Source organism: Thunnus albacares, chromosome 18, assembly GCF_914725855.1.
Source record: "Thunnus albacares chromosome 18, fThuAlb1.1, whole genome shotgun sequence".
NCBI classification, from domain to species: Eukaryota; Metazoa; Chordata; class Actinopteri; order Scombriformes; family Scombridae; genus Thunnus; species Thunnus albacares.
The window spans coordinates 8,570,090-8,589,145 of record NC_058123.1 but is presented as its reverse complement, the minus strand read 5'-3'; the positions used below and the strand labels follow the sequence as shown (position 1 = coordinate 8,589,145).

Below are 19,056 nucleotides of genomic sequence, written 5' to 3'. Positions count from 1 at the left end.
ATATTGATGATGTAGTGTTCTTGATTTCACCTTTTCTGGGTAAACGTGAATGCCTTGCAAAAGATTAAATAAAAAATAATTCTTTTTTTTTTCTTAAATGGTTGTGCACTTAAATGCCTGCTGTGCCTTCATCTGTGAATTACATACATACAGTGTGTGTATATATATATATATATATATAGTAGGAGAGAGAGGTCAACAGGAGACGTCTAATGTTGTGTTAGCTTTGCTCACTCAGCCTGTGGAGAGGAGAGTAGGCATTTGCAAACATTGAGTAATCCTTTTATAATAGTGAGCACACATGATGTTTTTGATTAAGACTTTTTTTATTACAAAATGTTACAAAACTAGGTAAAAAAAAAAATGTCTGTTGGAGCACTGAGAAATAACTACAAGTAATCATAATTTAAATAGATAAATACAGATGTCCATGTCTGCCTCGGGACACTCTGAGACTCGGAGGACACAGCTGCACTGATACAAAACAAACAGAGAAACAAAGTGGCCAGCTTGACCTTTGACCCTACGGGGGGTTTGATTCAGATGTTAAAGAGGTGATGTAATAAATGAAACTGACCCTGCCACAGATACTGTTTTTAAAAAAATCAAGATTTTGACAACGATTCAAGGAGTACAATTAATGAACCTGTCGGGAATAGTTAAAATCAGCGATGATTTGTGCGATGATTGCGTCACAGCATAACAAGAACTGGGTATGTTTCTACTTTCTGCCGTTCCCTTTCTTACAGACACCAGCCATCTCGGTGCGTACGTTCTGTCTTGAAATGATGTCTGCCATGTTTTTTCGTGGTTAATTTTCCTGGCAGGAACCTACAAGGAGAAGAGGAGAAGAGTGGAAAGAGTTAGTACAATATATTGTCAAGTCAATTTCAAGGTAGATGATGATGATGATTTGTAAAGGCCCAGGATGTAATAATTGACCCTAATGTCATTAAACCAAATATGATAAGGTTCATAACATAATAAAACAATGTTCAAATAATATAATAAGGTATTAAGCCTTTTTGAGTTTCTCAAAAGTGGGGTCAGGATCCTGATATACACATGAGAATTCAAAGAAATTCTTTTGACAGATAAAACGGATGTTTGGTAGGCTTTTTGTATATTCAGTTTGACATGACAACTTAAAAATAAGTGCAGACAGTTGATACTAAAACGCAATTGATAGATATCCCCTAAAATTGCTAACGTTCATATTGATTAATGGGTTTTAAAATTGTAACCTTATTTCATAACAGCATGAATATAAGTGGTAAAAGCAAACTTAATTTGATGGATATCTTTGCTGTTTTTTTATACTGTACATGCTACTTTCAGTCATTAATCATTGAAGACATAAAAGGCCATGATCTCATGATCTGCAATCCCAGTCAGCACTTCCACAGGGAGTTTGTTGACAGAGATAATTAAGGAATCAACTGATAGTTAATTACAAAACTTGTTATTGAAAGGTAAAGCCCAGTCTCATGTGAAAACCCCGTTGCATTGTGATGATAAAGAGCTTACAATGAGCGCATATGGTCATCGGGTCATGGGTGTGGCTTATGACTGAAACAGTGCACATTTTAAACGATACATTTTCAGCTCAAATGTTAGGATGCGGAGAGATGTGATTTTCAAAGACAAGGATGGCTATCGAATCAGGCTTATTTGTAGCCAGGCTGGCATTATGACTTTATGGATGGCAGTTTATCTGTTGGTCCGTCCACCACTTTGGTCCAGACTGAAATGTCTCAACATCTACAAGATGAACTGCCATGAAATTTTGTCTAGACGTCCATGTCCCTCAAAGGATGAATCCTACTGACTTTGGAGTTCCAATTTGTCCATTACTTTGGTTAATGACCAAATACCTGCAAGACTAATGACATTTATGTCAGCCTCCTAAGCTGTACATTGTGTTTAGCGCTTTTTAGGACATGTTAACATGCTAACACGCTAAACAAAGATACTGAACGGAGGTAAACGTTATACCTGCTTCACATCAGCATGAGCATTGTCATTATGAGCATGTTAGCATGCTGACATTAGCCTTTATCCAACCTTTAATGTCCTAATTAGGTTTAAACTTAAGAGCAAATGTATCTCCTCACTTATTGTTGGATCTACCTTGACTGTGTCATTTAAAGGACCAATGTGAAGGATTTAGTGGCATCTAGTGGTGAGATTGCAGATTGCAGACAACTAAATACCCCTCCCCCTCTATGCCACTAAATTCTACACACTGCACCTTTAACTTATTATACTTTTATAGCTAAAAATGTTATAATGCTACAGGCACAATATTTTATTATGTTATTGGATTTTTACTAATATTGGCTTTAATACAGTTGATGTGATTATATTATGGTCAATTGCTACATTTGGGCTTTTTCTGAAGTTGTTTGCAATTTGTTTTCTGCTTTCCTGGGACACAAAGTTCTAGTGGTGTTCAAATAAATATTGGATTTTCCCTCTTCTAATAGCTATGTTTTCAACTGCGAACAATCAAAGGTCAGCCCGTGGTCACTCACATGTGCCGAGGCGCTCCTCCAGAAAGCCAATCTGCTCGCTAAGGGAGTCGATGCGGTCTAGTTGCTGGAAAGAGTGAGAGAGTAAGGTGGTTTTCTCTGACAAGCCCTCGTCCAGCGACAGCGGAAAGAAGCTGCTGAAGGGGGCCAACACCAACTGCAACTTCTGCACAGAGGAAGGAGGCGGAAAAAGAGGGGGAAAAAAAGAGGACTATAACTCATCCTGTAAATAAAAATGTATGTGACCTACAGCATCATTCATTCAACTCTCTGATTGTTTCACTAAACACCAGCAGGATTCTAATAAAACCCATAAAAATGTTCAAAAGCCATTATGTAGTCTGGCATTTCAAAGATTCTTTGTTTTGAGGATTAAACAGCAACCAGGATTTTACATCATTCCAGCATACAAGGACCAGAGGGGGTTTTTTGGTGAGTGAGGCTGGGAGGTATCGGGGTAGGTGGCTTTTTATGTGTGTGTGTGTGTGTGTGTGTGCGCTTATGTTTGAACATGTGCTCATGTTTTCTGAAGCACACGCTGCTCAATTACCTTCTCCAGCAGCTCTACTCTGTTCCTCAGGCTCTGTACTTCCTCCGTTACATTCTCCACCAGGCTGAAACCTGTAGAAACCATACAAATGCAGAAAAAGCACATCAGAGGATGTTAGAAGATGGTGGCTACTAGGGAGGCGGGGTTGAGAGAGGGGTTAGGGTATAGATCAAAGGCAGGAATGATGTGTATTTAATCCTCTTTCTCAGATCTAAAGTTTATATCTCAGAGGATTCCTGTGAGCATCAATCCCTCTCCTGGAAAGATTCATGGCCACTCCAAAGTCTCTAAACTACAAACCAGGAAAAGGACCGCAGAGCTGCAGGGAGACCGGGGGAATTTAGGACACACGAGGGGAATCATGGATCTGGGAACGGCCGAAAAGCTGATACACAAGCAGAATGAGAGGTCGCTAGAAATAGACGGACACTCATTCATCCCTCCTGTGAACGTACATCGGTTACAGAGATCGGGGGAAGTGTCTGCCTCCACTTGAGGGGAATGTCCCTGGTGCAAGAGCGACCCAGATCGGGATGCGAAATTAGGAACCCCCCCTTGCTCTCCTCCCTGGCTGCGCTTCGGCAGACAGACCGAGAGCAGTTCAATCTCTCCCAGATGTGGTCCATTACTGAGACAAGAGTGAGTTGAGAAACAGGGTGAGGAGGAGGAGGAGGAGGAGGAGGAGGAGGAGGAGGAGGAGGAGGAGGTGAGGGAGCTGGCGATGACCCCCAGCAGACAGGGTTGATGGAGTTGGAATGAGAACACAAGTGTTGGCCAAGAGCAGAGTGAAAAAAGGGAGACGGAGGGGGGAAAGAGGAAGATGGAGAGACAGAAATCTAGTCCAACACTCCTCCACAGCAGCTTGGCAGGGTCAGGGTGATAGTCTGCTTTCTTGTCCAATCAGAGCATTTAAACCTGTGTTTATATTTGTAATCTCCATCAACATCCCTCTGACGTTTGCATATGAACAGATAATGGAATGCAGTCTCATGCAACATCTCTGCTGCCGGTCTTGCAGTTTTTGCATCTGAGAGCAGCTCACAAATAACCCTCCGCTGCTTTCAACAAGCAGTGAGATCTGTCATATTTTTGGCTTCGCCTCCTTTTTTTGTTTCTTCGTGTATTTTTCTCTCTGTCGCTGATTCAGCAATACTTGCGGGAATCTCATCAATCCATATCATGTTAAGTCACAGGAGGTGAAGAACCTCATTTCAGCTGAGGAGTTTCATTTTTGCAGGAATTTGGTCTTTCTTCTTTACAGAAACACTGATAAATATGAGGGAGTTTGGTGCAGAGGCCAAGAAATTTAGCAATCTCACATTTACATTGAGATTTTTCTTTTTTTTTTGACAGTACATGGGACAGTATCTCCATTAGATATAGAGTTTGGGAACTCATTAAAACCCCTGAAGGTGGACAGATTTGAAAGAAATCAGGAAAAGGTAAGTCTTCTTGAAGGTTTCATGTTGCAAACTTTCCCCAGAGAACAATAGCGCTGACACAGAACGGGAATTAAAAGCAATATCGTGGGGTCAACTACCACATTTGTAGACACAGAGGGGGGTTGTGTTGTTGTGTTGCTAGGATACAGGGAGAACACACAAATGAACATCGACTTTTTTATGGTAAAAGACAACATTGCAACATTTTTCAGGGAACTAATGGAGTGTGCGGGATAAAAATATGTCCGTATTAGCATGGGAGCTCTGTCAGAGTCAGATGTTTGCTTTACTCATAGGACTCATAGGAGTAAACTCAGTTAGTCATTATCAAAGTCCAAATGGTCCCAGTCTCACCGCTCAGGGCCAGACCACAAGACATCTGTCTGGAGTCGGCACCAGTCGCAGTGCATTATTACTCACGGTACGAGTTGAGAGTGGCATAGCGCGTACCAAAAGTAATAATGGACCGCGAAGCTGGCTATGTTCTTTTCTTCTTCTTCTCCAGACACTTTACTTCTGCAAGACATAAAATCATACTGTACCAACATACACACACACTCCTTTGCTGCGTATTTACCCGCATCAGTGTGACCACCCACTGTTGCCTGGCTTGTCTGGGTGGGAGAGGGAGGAGTTGCAGGGGGAGGAGGAGGAGGAGGAGGAGGAGGAAGGTTTTGACAGGAACGGCCGTCTCCGGCAAGCCTGAAGCCGTCTCTGCATGCACATCGATAGCTGCCAGCTGTATTCACGCACTCCTGGGCGCACGGCCACTGCTTGCTGCACTCGTCCACATCTGACAAGAAAGACAAGGAAATAGGTTGACGCGTGTGTGTGTGAATACGCACACACAGACTCATGTGTGTGTCTGTACAGGTAAATGTGTATGTTTGAGTGTGTGTGTGTTTACCTGTTTGGCACTGGTGCCCTGTCCAGCCTAGCGGACAAGCACACTGGTTGGGTCTTAAGCAGGTACCTCCATTCTCACAGGCTTGATCACACACAGCTGTAAGAGACATTTAAAGGAATAGTTTGATATTTTTCAGGAAATGCGTTTATTTTTATTTGGTGAAACAGCTAGCTCGGTTATGTCTAAAGGCAGAAAACTCCGCTTTCCAGCACCTTTGAAGTTCACAAATTATCTAGTTTGTTTAATCTGTACAAAAACCAAAGTGTAAAAACTACAAGTTGTGGTTTTATGGGAAGCCAAGTGCTGGAATATTTCTTGGCTGGGCACAGCAGGCAACCAGTAGAGATTTCAGGAAGCTACGGCTTTTGGCCAGGAAATAATTCAGCACACAACCCCTTGTAAAACCATAACTTGATTTTTTTTACACTTCGGTTTTTGTACACATTGAACAAATTATAATTGTGAACTTTACAGGTGCTGGTGGGCAGACTTTTCAATGTTTAGACAGTCTGGTAAGCTGTTTCCCTCAGCTTTCAGTGGCTATGCTAAGCTAAGCCAACCGACTGCTGGCTGTATCTTCATATTTAATGGACAAACATGAGAGTGGTATTGATTTTCTCCTCTAACTCTTCCCCAAAAATGTCCAACCATTCCTTTAACATTTGAAAAGCTTCTCTGTCAGGTGAAGCAGGTACAGATCATCACATAAACTCATCGCATGTCCCTGCGGGTTACCTTGGTTGCAGTTGTGAGAATGAAATCTCCGCCATCCCGGGCAGCACTCTGGGTAGAAACGCGATGGAGGCGCCACTCTGCTCACCTGCCGGTACGCCACCGAGTACACGGTCCTGTAGAGACAAAACATAGACACACACATAGTTAGGGCTTTCTGGTTATATGCAATGCTGTCATCGCCTCCATGTGTGGTTCAGTCTTTTTATGTTCTGTGAGATTGCAAGAACGGGACTTCGGTGGAATATTGAAACCGCGGACCACTGACTTCCAAGAGTGTTTCAGAGATGAGATAGGGCGGGAGGGAGGGAGGGAGGGAGGGAAGGAGAGAGGGAGCAAGGGGCAGGAGATGAGATGCAAAGTCAGATCTACATTCTGAGATTTTGCTGCTGCCTGCTGAGAATCTGGTATGTTTAGTTTACAAGAAGAGATACGAGATGATAAAAATGAGGCAAAAGTTGAACCAAGGAAAAAACAGTGACGTGTTTTTGAAAACAAAAGGATCGAATAATTTCGGAATCATCTTGGAGATTAGAGGCCTGTAATTGTCCGAGGCCGGCCCACATCATTAGTATACATCAGAGGATTAGAAAAGTCCAAATCCAAAAGTAAAACAGATGAATTTTGGTGGTGAGTGATGAGTTAAAAAAAAACATGTTTGAAATGGAGGGAATGTAAGGGGGGACTAGAAAGCATCAGAGCTGGGGAGAGATAGAGAGTGCGTAAGTATGGAGGGAGACGTGGTCCAAAATAAACACGGCTGCGGTCTCTGTGGGCAGGCACTTCATTTCCCGTAGTTATACAAAGTACTCGATATTTAGATTCCACCCGAATATGTGCCACTGTGACCCAGTTCTGTGCAAAAACGCATATTTGTGTATGTGTGTGGGAGAAAGTCTAGATCTATTTATGACTGCACTCATAACCCTTTCCCTTCCTAAACATGTCAAGCATTGTTTACCCCCCCTAATGAAATAAACATCTTGTGACAGCCTAATTAAAACTCTGTTTTGACACAGCTTTGACCCGAGTCCTCATGTAAATACTGTACACATGGTGCTTGCCAAAAACGCTGAAAGTGTCAAATTCTGTTATTATTTGTTGATGAGTGCGTTACTGGTAGTCTTACTTACTTGTATGTGCTGCAGAGGCGATGCCCCTGACACACGGTGATGTACGGCTTGTGCACCGGCTGGACGTACGACTCCGTTGCCATGACAACGTTGTGACGGAGGTCTCGGCCACACGCCCTCCTCCTGCAAAAGAGAGATCGAATATTAAAAACTGACCTGAAATTATAGACGTTCTTTCGGCTTTAAATAGCATCCGCACCGGAAGCCGAGTCGGTTTTTAGATGGGAGGCTTCACAGCTTGTGAGTTATTTCCAGACCAGAGTTGAAACAGTTTGAGATATTTAGGCCCTAAGTGGCTCCCATTAGGTTCAGAAAGCTTGAAAAAGTCCAGATTTGAGCCTTAATGTCACTAAAAGTTGGCGTGCAGCCTAATAGCTTCTGACCGACCCATGTAATCACTCCTGAATGTGTTAAAAGTTGATCTTTGACCTCTTCGGCTCCACTTGACCTTTCGGTTTATTTTGGTCTTTGTGCAAATTGACTGAAAATGACAAGATGAGCCTGTAGACTCCCCCACGCCGGTATACGCCTAATCGTCTAGGACAGAAGGGTAGAGCTTCGGTCCTTAGAGAAAGTCATTTGACCAATTTGTGTACATTCGTAGTGGGGTGAGAATGTCAAGTCGAGCGAAGAGGTCGCTAAAACAAACACGTCTGAGTGACAACTGAAGTGGAGATCTGTAGCTAAAGTCATTACCCAGCTACTGAGGACCACGCTGATCAAATGACAGGCCATAATAAACACAGGAAGAGCATTAAGAGAACTGTTACCCATGGTGAGCGAAGAACTGGGGAGTGCCCATCACATGAAGGATGAAGAGGGAGGAGGAAAGGAGCAGCATTTGGTACATTGTCTTCCTCTTTCCCACGTTCCCTCGCTCAGTCTCTCACACTCTTCTCTTCTCTGTGCCAGTCGGAGGGAAGAGGAGAGGAGGGCCAAGGCGGGAGAGGGGGGAGGGGGGAGGGAGTCGTGGAGTGTAGCCAAAGTCTGCTCACGCCGAATGTGAACCTTTCCCTCCAGGAGGATGACTCCAGCTACCTGTTGCACGGAGAGAAAGAGAGAGACATGTGAGATGATTATTGAGAAATTCAGCCCTGTTTTTTTTTTTAGTTTTTTTTTTATCAAACATCTACTGCAAAGCAATCTTGAGCTAAGAAATGAGGCGAACTAGGGGATACATTTCAAAAGTTTCTACAGAAACATGAATGGCATACAGTTCATTCCTCTGCAGCCACAGGTCAAAACTCATTTCCTTTGGCACACCCATGTAGCCTATTGGTCAGGACGAATGCCACATGACCGCAACGTCTGCAGTGCGATTCCAGCTGAGAACCTTTGTTGCATGTCATTTTCTGTCTCTATTTCCTGTCACCTCTCAACTATCGCTATCTAATAAAGGCATAAAACGCCCCAAAAAAGATACTTAAGAAAATCTTTTCCCTTTGAAGAGGCGGACCGCTGGAGGGTTGGACTCTCCGGCGCTGTCAGTGTCAGCTGTGTCGTGTCTGTGAGAGCAGACCAAAGCATCCACCCCTTTCAAAAGCATTAGCGCACATTAAATAACCACTAACCAGTCTATGGATGCTCTGTCATTTACCGTTAGCGGCTGACGAGGGCAGGTAAGGCAAGAGGGTAAGAATCAGCAGACTCGGTGCTGTCGAACCCTAAAATCAAAGAGCCGGAAGTCCACACGACACCGAGAAATGAAAAACTGACTGAGACGGCAAAGCAGTCACATTTGTGTGCCAGGAGTGAATTTGAGCTGAACAATATGGGTCTATAAAAAGGAGAGATGTTCTGTCGTGGGTGTGGAGGTCAAAAACAAGCATAGGGAGGGATAAAGTACAGTTTTTCTTTAATTAAAATGTCAGAAACCAGTTGAATTACATGACAGTAATTTTTTTAGAGAGATTTTTTTTAATTAAAATGTCCTACTTTGGTCTTGCTTTGTTGAATATTTAAGAGTTCAATTGGTATTTTAAAAAGTTCGCATGAACCCATTATGTATTTCCAGCATTCCTACTTTTTATTTGTCTTACCGATCAAGTGTGTTTCCCCGGTGAGTGATTTCAAAGGCCATAAAACAGAGTGCAGTGGGGAGTAGATGTAGTATTTTAAGGTACTCTATGTCTTTCCCACCTAAAACGTTTTTATTACCGGCAGTAAAGATACGACCTATGTATTGTTTGTGCTGTAACCTGAGGGGTCAGTTTGGATTCGTGTGCTAATCTCAGGAGTAAACCTTGACCATTCATGTGAAGTTAATGTTCTCTACAACACAGAAAGCCTCTTTGAGAGGCGTTCGACCCCAACAGTAGCGTAAAGATAACTTGTTGCCGGGCAGATGACCATTGCAGGCCACACAGATGATGCGTCGTTGGGCCTGAGCAACTGGCACAGAAGTAAAGCCGAACTGTGGAACCGGACTTAGTGGTTCTCAGGTTGAACAGCTGACCTTACCTTCACCTCACACCCACAAAGAGCCCACAAAGGCAAAGCCACATAGGTATTACATGCGCTTACGTATATACAGTTGTCAGTTCTTGTGGACAAAGAAGACTGAACTCTCACTGACCCGCACCTGCATGGACTCTTAGACTATAACACAGAAGACAAAGAATTCTCCGTTCACAGAAAAGTTCACTTATCCCCTCACACCATATTAGATTATTACATACTGTACAGGATTAAAAGAAGCACTGAGCCATACTTCTGCAGGGAAGAAATTAAGATGATGCAGCAGCTATTGGACCAAAGTCAGCTTGGACCCGCACTTGGTCCGATGCTAGCCTACGGGCATGTTGTTTAACAGAACAGATACAGTACTTAAACCTTTGGGAAATCTGTAATGGTGCATTATAGATATCCCGGGTGTGATCACAGGTTACGGGACCGGAGCCTGCAGGGGAGTCCTCAGTTATCCTGGAGGTGATGCTAAGCCTCGGTTGACAGCTTGCATGTCTCTCTGATCCCCTGCTGGCTCAACGCCCAGAGACAGGACACGCACATCTAAAGCCTGTGTTCATTCACAAAATCCCTGCAGCGAGTGTGACTCTTAGCACAGCAGGGGGGCACTTTGAAGGCAACATGTTTATGTGCATGTGCGTGTGCGCACATGTGTGACAATCATGCATCATCACATTGGCAATGAGAAAGGTGCTGCAGGGTAAAATGCTCGTCTTAGAAGTTTATATAAGTCGGGTGTGGCACTGCAGTTACCCTGACAAAATGCCTAATATGACAGGATAATAGCTTGTTATTATGATATTATGGAAGGCTATTAAAAATATTAAAAACTCATTCTTTGGGGTGCATTAAGTATATTCCCAACAGTTCTACACAAGGGATATACTGATATAGTGATATACAGCTTAATAATGGAAGCAAGACTTACATTTACACATACATCCAAACATTTTAAAATACATTTAAAATACACAGGGCTCAGCGTATGGCTGCAACTAATGATTATTTTCATGAGAAAATAATCTGCAGATTGATCGATCATGAAAATAATCATTAGTTGCAGCCCTACGCTGAGTCCTGTGAGCACAAATTTGGTCGTTTGGTCTATAAAACGTCAGAAAATGGTTAAAAAAGGAGCTCTAGCTCAGTGCAAGTGTTCGTATGTGTTTTATGTGCAGTGGTGGAATGTAACAAAGTACTTTTACTCAAATACTGTCGTAGTATTTCCTTTGAGTGCTACTTTATATAACAGCTTTAGTTACAAGTTACTTTGCAGATTCGGATTATTAATACAAAATATAATCAATTAAACAAATTATGATGTAAAATTATAGCACTGGAAGTATATAAAACAGTTAAAGTTAGCTCTACCTTTACCAGCTGAGACATTAGTGATGCTTACACATGGATGAATCGATACTTCCAATCCAGTAATATATATAAATAAATACTTTTACTTTTGTTACTTTAAGTATAATTGATGCTAATACTTATGTACTTTTACTGATGCACATTTTTGGATGCAAGACTCTTTCATGCTTCATACGTCATCACTCATAAGAGAGTATTTCTACACTGTGGTATTGCTACTTTTACTTTTAAGTAACAGGTCTGATTTTTTTTTTCTTCCACCACTGATTGTGTCTAATTTCCAAAACGTAACAAAGCTCTGGCCAATAGACACATTAGTGGTAATTTAAGTAGACACATTCCCTACATTGGCCATGAGATGGCGCAGTTTTACAGCACAATACATATCTGGACATCAAAGTGCTTTTAAGAGCAACATCCTTCACACAGAGCACAATCTCTGTAACGCGCACACAGTTACAAGCTCACACATTAAGTGACTGACTCCACATTTAAAGATAAACGCAGATATATATGTATATATATGTATAAGAAAAAATCATATTCCTACACTGACTGAACATCAAGCAGGATGCTGGACGCGAACGATCAAGCCAATACAATCCCATAAGTTACCCACAGGCGCATGCATGCATAGATACAAACATAATCACAAACCGTGTAATGAAACAATCACCTTCTCTAAGATTAATTCCCCCAAAAAACACGTACAGTCCTACACTGCAGGAAGTGGAGAAAAAACGCCCGCGGCTTGATCAAAGTTAGTCCCGTTATATTCCGCTGGTGGGTAAAAAAAGTCCAGGGATAAAACTCCGCTACTAGTCAGGTTTCTCCTGCAGCTCAGACTGTCAGGGAGCATGGGGGGTGATGGTGGGACCTCCTCCCTCTCCTCCAGCTGGGTGTCCCGCAGCTCTCACACTGCCTGCACTGGGGGGACCCTGGAGTGACGTCAGTGTGCACGCTATAGACTTTTCTCTTTTTTTTTTCATTTACAACCCGCTAATATACTTCTCTACGATGGGTTTATCTGCTGACTGGTGAGTGGAGAGACCCTTCAGAAAGGTTTTATGGAGGCGGTTGATATTAATAATACACTGGAAAAGGTAAACTGAAGGAAACGTTGTAGATTGAGGCCAAATTTTCTTGTCTAAGTCAATCCAAATGATTCCTTATATTTTGATAAAAAAAAAGTTAATGAATTAATTGATGAAAAATACAATATTAAGTGATAAGGTTAAACTTTTGACATTAAAAATATACCCTGTAACCCATGTGCAAAAGAAACGATGTCTGTCAAATTTTAACTAGAAATTAAAGACATTAATTGTGTTTTTTCTATATAAAATTCTGTCACCACTAGTGAGCGCATCCTTTTCCTCTAAAGCTATGCCTTACAGGCAAATTAGGTCAATATCTTACTAGCCTAAAGTGACGAAAAAAGATCACATTGAGCCAAAAAGAAGAGATTAGGCATTTACGTATGTCTATGCCAATATACTACATTATGGGTTATGAATCCTATATTTTACTATATTTTCTGCACATTTTTGGAAATCACTCAGGTATGGAAATCACTCATGGCATAATTTTGGCATGTTTTTCAGAGTAAAAAAATCCCCTAAAGAGAACCAGACAACAAATGAAAGGCATTGCAATACACTTTACTGTTCTATATGTTATAGTGTAACACATACAGTGAATTAGTATGTACATAATTATCCTTTCATTGTCATCTGTAAGTCTAAAGAGACTGTACTGTACATATACTCTCCATACGTGCTCATAAACCACCTCTGTATGTAGTTATTACAGCATTACTTGTACATATAGTAACAGTCTGACCTGTAGTTTGTTGTCCAACTCTTGTCTGTAGGTTTAAGTTTGTATTTAGCTCATCAGCTTTGTTTAGCTGTCTGTATTTGTATCCCACTGTAAACGAGTTACTGAGAAGCAGAATCAAACTGTTGGCTGAGTGTCTGTCAACATATTTTGCCAATAAAGTTCATTCTAAATTTAGGCTACTTTAAATTTTCAAATTCATTTTTAAAAAATGACATCTGCACAGGTCATACTTGTATACTTGCGTGAATACAAAGTGTAAAAGTCTTACCCGCGCAGCATGGGGTCATCAGGTGCATGTGCGCGCGCGGGCTGAGCGGCGGCCATGGGCACGAGCCGCCGGACCGGTGGATCAGAGGACCTTTCCATTCTGCCAGTTTCTTTTAAAGCTCGGGTTCTTGTGGTTTCAAATCAAAAAACCTCGCGGTTTATTCGCGGTGCTCCCCGTGAGTCGACTGGCGACAAATGAAATGTCTTTGGGCGTTTTTCAGTTGCTTTTTATGCAGGGCTTCCTGTGGAACGCAGGAATTGGATGGACAATCCCAAACCGGAATTCCTGTGAGTGTTTGGCGCTGATAAAACCCCTCTCCTGCACAAACACTCTCCATCCTGCTCAAACCGCTTCGCGAATCTGATTTTGAAGCATTTTTCTGTCCCCATTGTGGAGCAGGCATCTTACAGGGGGCAAAGATAATTCAGCCCTCTCACCTCATGGCCCTCTGCTGCCTTTGCAGTCCAGAGGAAAACACAGGAGCCATCAGTACTGGAAGGTTATTTGCATTGACTGAACCCATACACCTAGCCCAATATAAAATCACTGACTGGTATTTCATTGCTTTGGCTGATGTGAGCTCATATACGCTCATGTTTACAGTGGTTAAGGTCACTGTGAGATCAAATCTGTTAAATTGCAGCTTGTTAAAGCCAAACTGGTCGCACGATAAGGAAGTTCTTTTTCCTCCTGCTGCTTCTATTGTAGCTCAGAGGGAAGTATAGTAAAGCAAAGGAATTTGTTCCAAATCCTTTCACAAAAAGACCTATCTAATGTAAGTTCCCTTCAACTATGTCTTTTTTTTTTACAGTGAAGAAACAGTTCAGTGATTTCCAGGCCATTTTCAAGCTTTAAATGTTCGTGTTGTTTCTGATATTTGTCTCATGTAGTATACGCTTTATCAAATTGTTTAATGCAGTTGAAACAATCGAATTTTGATAGTTATCAGAATGAATTTTGATTTTTGATTCTGTATCACTGAGGACTTCTATGAGAAAAGGTTCACATTTTTTAAAGTCTGTCTCCAAAAATAGTCTCATGTCCATATTTACATTGTTATCAATCACTGCAATCGTTCCTCCCAACAAGTCCTCCAGATTAAACAACCACAAAGGTAATTTGTACCAGCACTCCAGAACGACCCATCAGAGCGTAACATGCTGCTTTCCAAAACTGTTACAAATCACCCTTACAAAAATAATGATGTTTTATGTTGTGACAGTGCTGTAGTTAAGGTCTGGTTAGGTTTAAGCACAAAAAACACTTGGGCAGGGTTAAGAAAAGATCATGGTTTAGGTTAAAATGATCACTTGAAATGTGGTTACACGTGGCAACCGTCGTCATCATGGCAAGAGCAAACACCACATTACGGTTTTTTGAAAAAAATGTCCCAACTCTCGGCTGAAAACATGACACTCACGGTTGGAAACGGGAAGTGAACAGTGGTCTCCTGCAGCTTTTGCCACTTTTTGCCATTTAACTAACTAGCTATCCACCCAGCCCACCTCCTCGTCATAAGGAAATCACACTTTATATAAACGTCATCTGAACTGCGTCACTTCCCTGTGTCGTAACTACTACGGCCGCTAGGTGGCGTCTGTCACTCAAACGTAACTATTGGTCGTTTTTGGCGACTGAATTTACGACTTATGGCGTCGTTTTTCTTGGGAGGACAGGCTTGTTTAAAAAATGCATAAAACGGTCATAGTTAAGAACAAGGAAATGATGTGAAAAAAAAACAAATTTAAATCCTTTGTTATGATTATGATCATTGTAACTTTCTGGTATTTAGAGAGACTGTTTCTTGAGTTGATTATTATAAGAAATGATGCATTGAATGTTTCCTTCTATGTATGTTAACATAACTTTATATATGTGTAATTAGTGTAAATGTGATTTGGTACAGTACATGTGTTTATATGTTTGGAGCTGGATAAAGATGTAAAATCTCTTCTCAAATGGGATTTCGATGTCAGAAAATGGGGGACATCATCTACCATCATCCTCGCCGTGTGTGAAAATGTATCCTTAAGTTTCATTCTGACTTTCGTCAAATAAAGTGTTAATCTTCTAAAGTCTTTTAAGTGTTAAATCACATCTTTGTGTTTCTGACAGCATTTCCTTGTTGAGCTGCAGTAGAGGGACAGTATCGCGACGAGGACTTTGGAACGGATTTCTCCATTTCAGCAACGGACATACAGGCATGTGAGTATCGTTTTAAGACAGCCTTGAAAAAAAAAAAGTGAATCTACCCTTTAATTGATTTGGGAACTTACAGCAGTTGGATTTTATTTGTCTTATAAGAGTTTGGGAGCTTGCTCGGGTTGGGGTCACGCCTTGGTTCAGATGGGGTATCCAGTAAGAGCCCCAAAAGCTTTGGCTAGTGGTCGCTGAGATCAAGTATTAGAGACAGACAGACTGCTCCTCCTCTGCCTTGAAGCTGAGCTTGACTGAGATTAATCTGACAACCAGCACTCATTTGTCATTCTAAGTATGTGCAGAAGTGGATCTCATATACTCACAAAGTTAAATGAGCATGCAAACGTTCACACACACACACACACACAAAAACTTCTTGTTTGTGTGTGTGTGAACGGCACTCAAAACTGAACAGAGCTTGGACTTTGTTATGCAGTGATTATGCCAAACAGTATTAAGTGTTTGGTCTTTTTTAATGTTCATTTAAGGGCCCATACTTACTAAATCTATGACATGACCCTCCCTGTATACAAAGAACTATTTTCTCTGCGATAACAAAGAGCCTACGTGCTGAGGCACCATGGGAATGCTTGACTTTGGGGTCGCAGGTGACCACACACCAACACACACCTTCAAGGCTGATCGCTCAGAGGGGGCGCATTAGAATATAGGATGCAAATGTGTGTGGGTATGTTTGTGAATGCTCTGATTTGTGTGTGTGTGTATGTGTGTGTGTGTGTGTGTGTGTGTGAGAGAGAGAAAGAAACCAAAGTGGGAGGGTATCTCTTTTTAAGGAACTCTTTTCATTCTTTGAAATCAAGACTTGGCCCGACAAAAGCAAAGTTTTTACAGTCCGTGTTCCAGATTTGTCCCAGAGAAGATGTGGGAGGGGGGGGAGAGAAAAAAAACTGAAGCGTAGCAGCACTTCCTCTTTGAGAGGAAACAGGAAAAGGCTGGGAGAGCGAGATTCAGGAGCCTGCTCCTTTGGAACAATAAAAATCTCACTTTGACAGGAAACGGATCTGCGTCAAAGAGGGCCTGACAGATTTTGCTAAAGGGCAGTAGCAGTGACCCTGGACGGGGCATGAACAAGAGGGCAGCTGTGCCCAACAGTTACTCTAAAAAAGTACAAATCTTCAATACATGCAGAACATTTAATGCACAACTTTATAAGATGCATGCACATATTTTAGCATCTGTATGAATGCACAGTAGCATCCAAACCTTTAGAATAAATGCAGTGAAGCTTTATGACAAGCTGAATAATAGCTGCAGAAATAATAGGTTTGATAAATGAGAGGAAGACGACATAATACAAATTAAATATTATTGTTCCTCATAAATATACTTAAACACAAGTGTTCCACTTTATATTGTTTTTTCTTGATTGCGTGTTCAGTAGTTTGTGTACTTCGTCAGAGCGCTTTTGTTGCTCGTTTCAGTCTGTTAGTGTGTTTTTGTGCAAATCCATGTGTGCACATGCGTGCCCGTGTGTGCGCTGACGTGTCTGGGTGTGGACGCTTGGATTGGTCACGTCGGCTCACAGAGAAACCGTCGTCATGTTTTGAGAGTTTTACTCTCAAAAAGCAACATTGAGGGTTTTAGTAAGTTGTCGGGCCAACACGTATGCAACAGCATATGATTCACATCACTGTCATAGAGCTGCAACGATTAGTCAATTAATCGATTAGTTGCCAACTATTAAATTAATCACGAACTGTTTTGATAATTGATTAATTATCATATTTTAAGCAGAAAATGTCCGAATTCTCTGATTCCAGGTCCTTAAAAGTGAATATTTTCTGGTTGCTTTAGACTTTTCACCATTTTCTGACATTTCATGGACCAAACAACTAATCGATTAATTGAGCAAGAAAATAATCGTTAGTTGCATCCCTAATTCTCATACACATCAAATCATCCAGTGACCCTCTATGTCACCTTTCACCCCCTAGATGTTTCAGTTAAACTTTAAAAAGCTTGTTTTTTTTCCTTTTGTCCCCTTTAAAATGTGAGTTCAAGTGTTGCTTGTGTGTTTTAAGATTTTAGTCATCACCACTAATGGAGGAATGTAAGTCAGCAGAATGAGCAATGTTTCTCATAACTGCAGCTTTTAGAGATTTGATACTTTAATATAGTTAGTTATGACGTGCATTTCTGTCTAGAGAAGTGAAGCCAGACTTAATGTTGTGTGATTGTGTTTGTGGTTCTCCGTAAAATAGGCAGAGATGGGTATGAAGATAAGGCGACTCAGTGCAGTTGTGCAGCAACATTCCTACATTTTCTACATTTTTTGAAATCCAAATTAAGCTGAACTTCCAGTGTGTCAGACTTTTTCACGCTAAATGCTGATTTGCCAAACTAACCTTGTTGGATTCGATCAACTTTGCTGATTCACAGGTGACCCGGGAACAAGACTGGAGATGTAGCGTGTGTCTCTGCTGCTCTGTAGGATTTCCACGCTGGGCAGCCAAACAGGACATCCTGTCGTCCAAGGCCTGCCACCACTACCATCACTCCTCTGTCACCCTCAGTATAAGACAAAGCCGAATCGTTCATTGCACTCATCCAAAAGCCCTCCTGGAAATGAAAAGCCTCCTTCCTGTTCTCCACTTCAACAGAACTGGTAGCTTCAAAATACATAATTCAAAACTGATGCCAACCCAAAAAATATGCTTGACTATTTTTGTGTCCTATGTGCACATTTGGTTTGCGAGTACATGTTGTAATGTCCCTTTTAGTGGCCTCTCCTTCGTTCAGTGTTGCCGTCCTGCTGCTGCCAGCTCTCCTTGTCAGTCATCAACAATGTGGAGAGATGAGGGAGTTCATACACATTCCTCCAAACTCTGCGCCTCAGAAACACATGTGACTCTGATTGGCTTATTTACCATAGTAATCAAATTCTCCCATTCTGAGACTAATGTTTGGAACAATGGCCATGTGGACTGTGGTCCAATGTCTCCAAAGGTTTGTTCTATGAAGCAGCGAGAGTGTGAAGTGTGTACCGCACTGCCACACTAATCCTGAAATATTTCCCTGCTCCAGAAGGATTTAATGATCTGTTCCTGTACAAATACTTATTGCCTAAACGTTGAGGTGTTACAGCGCTGTAACATGAAGAGAAGTATAATATTTCTTGGCTATGACATTTGCCGTAGTGTTGCCAACTTTTATGATGGCTTGTCAGCAGCAGTATTTGGCACTCTACTGTTTTGTGTGTTGTTTCCACCAGGGGTATCCTTATATTCATCTGTGGATCATTATCCAGCTTTTGCAGACTAAACATGAAAGTGAGAACATTAATCATGACTAGAGTGGTTAAAAAGACATGAAACAAATGTATGTTTCATAAACTCTGTTAATATCATAAACTTTGCCTTATTGGTGGCGACATCAGGGAATCACTAAATCCATGGGATTCATCCATAGACTGTATGTAAAGATGAACGCGGGTGACTTCACCCATTAGTTTGCACTGGAGCTGGTTTGAAGCCCAGAGTTGCTGCTTATGGTTGATTCCATCTTTTCTGTTTGGAGCCAGGAACTTCCAAATAAGGAGTGTGGAATGTTGCTTGTCACGCTCTGGAAACACGCCCCGCTACTTGGGACCAAAGT

General features: G+C 41.6%; 1 protein-coding gene and 1 long non-coding RNA gene across 2 annotated transcripts; one reads left to right on the top strand and one right to left on the bottom strand.

Moving 5' to 3' along the window:
- Positions 1-386: 386 nt before the first annotated feature.
- Positions 387-13,415, bottom strand: egfl7 (EGF-like-domain, multiple 7). The gene is made up of 9 exons (XM_044334189.1): positions 13,243-13,415; positions 8,066-8,333; positions 7,296-7,418; positions 6,166-6,278; positions 5,431-5,526; positions 5,101-5,316; positions 3,082-3,152; positions 2,535-2,697; positions 387-831 (listed from the first exon to the last, which is right to left on the bottom strand). Exons 2-9 carry the CDS (start codon positions 8,143-8,145, stop codon positions 812-814), a joined length of 882 nt encoding a protein of 293 aa, XP_044190124.1. The 5' UTR covers positions 8,146-8,333; positions 13,243-13,415; the 3' UTR covers positions 387-811.
- Positions 13,416-13,443: 28 nt separating this feature from the next.
- Positions 13,444-18,098, top strand: LOC122968747. Its single transcript, XR_006398879.1, has 3 exons — positions 13,444-13,529; positions 15,358-15,447; positions 17,842-18,098. It is a non-coding gene; the product is annotated as an uncharacterized LOC122968747 (long non-coding RNA).
- The last annotated feature ends 958 nt before the right edge of the window (positions 18,099-19,056 follow it).

What these genes read in the sequence shown, in the direction of transcription:
- egfl7 (XM_044334189.1), bottom strand. Translation starts at nt 8,145, where the DNA reads ATGTACCAAATGCTGCTCCTTTCCTCCTCCCTCTTCATCCTTCATGTG. An exon ending in GAGTAGAGCTGCTGGAGAAG is followed by an intron (nt 2,698 to 3,081) that starts GTAATTGAGCAG and finishes TCCTCTGTGCAG; the next exon opens with AAGTTGCAGTTGGTGTTGGC. An exon ending in GGAGGAGCGCCTCGGCACAT is followed by an intron (nt 832 to 2,534) that starts GTGAGTGACCAC and finishes TTCTCCTTGTAG; the next exon opens with GTTCCTGCCAGGAAAATTAA.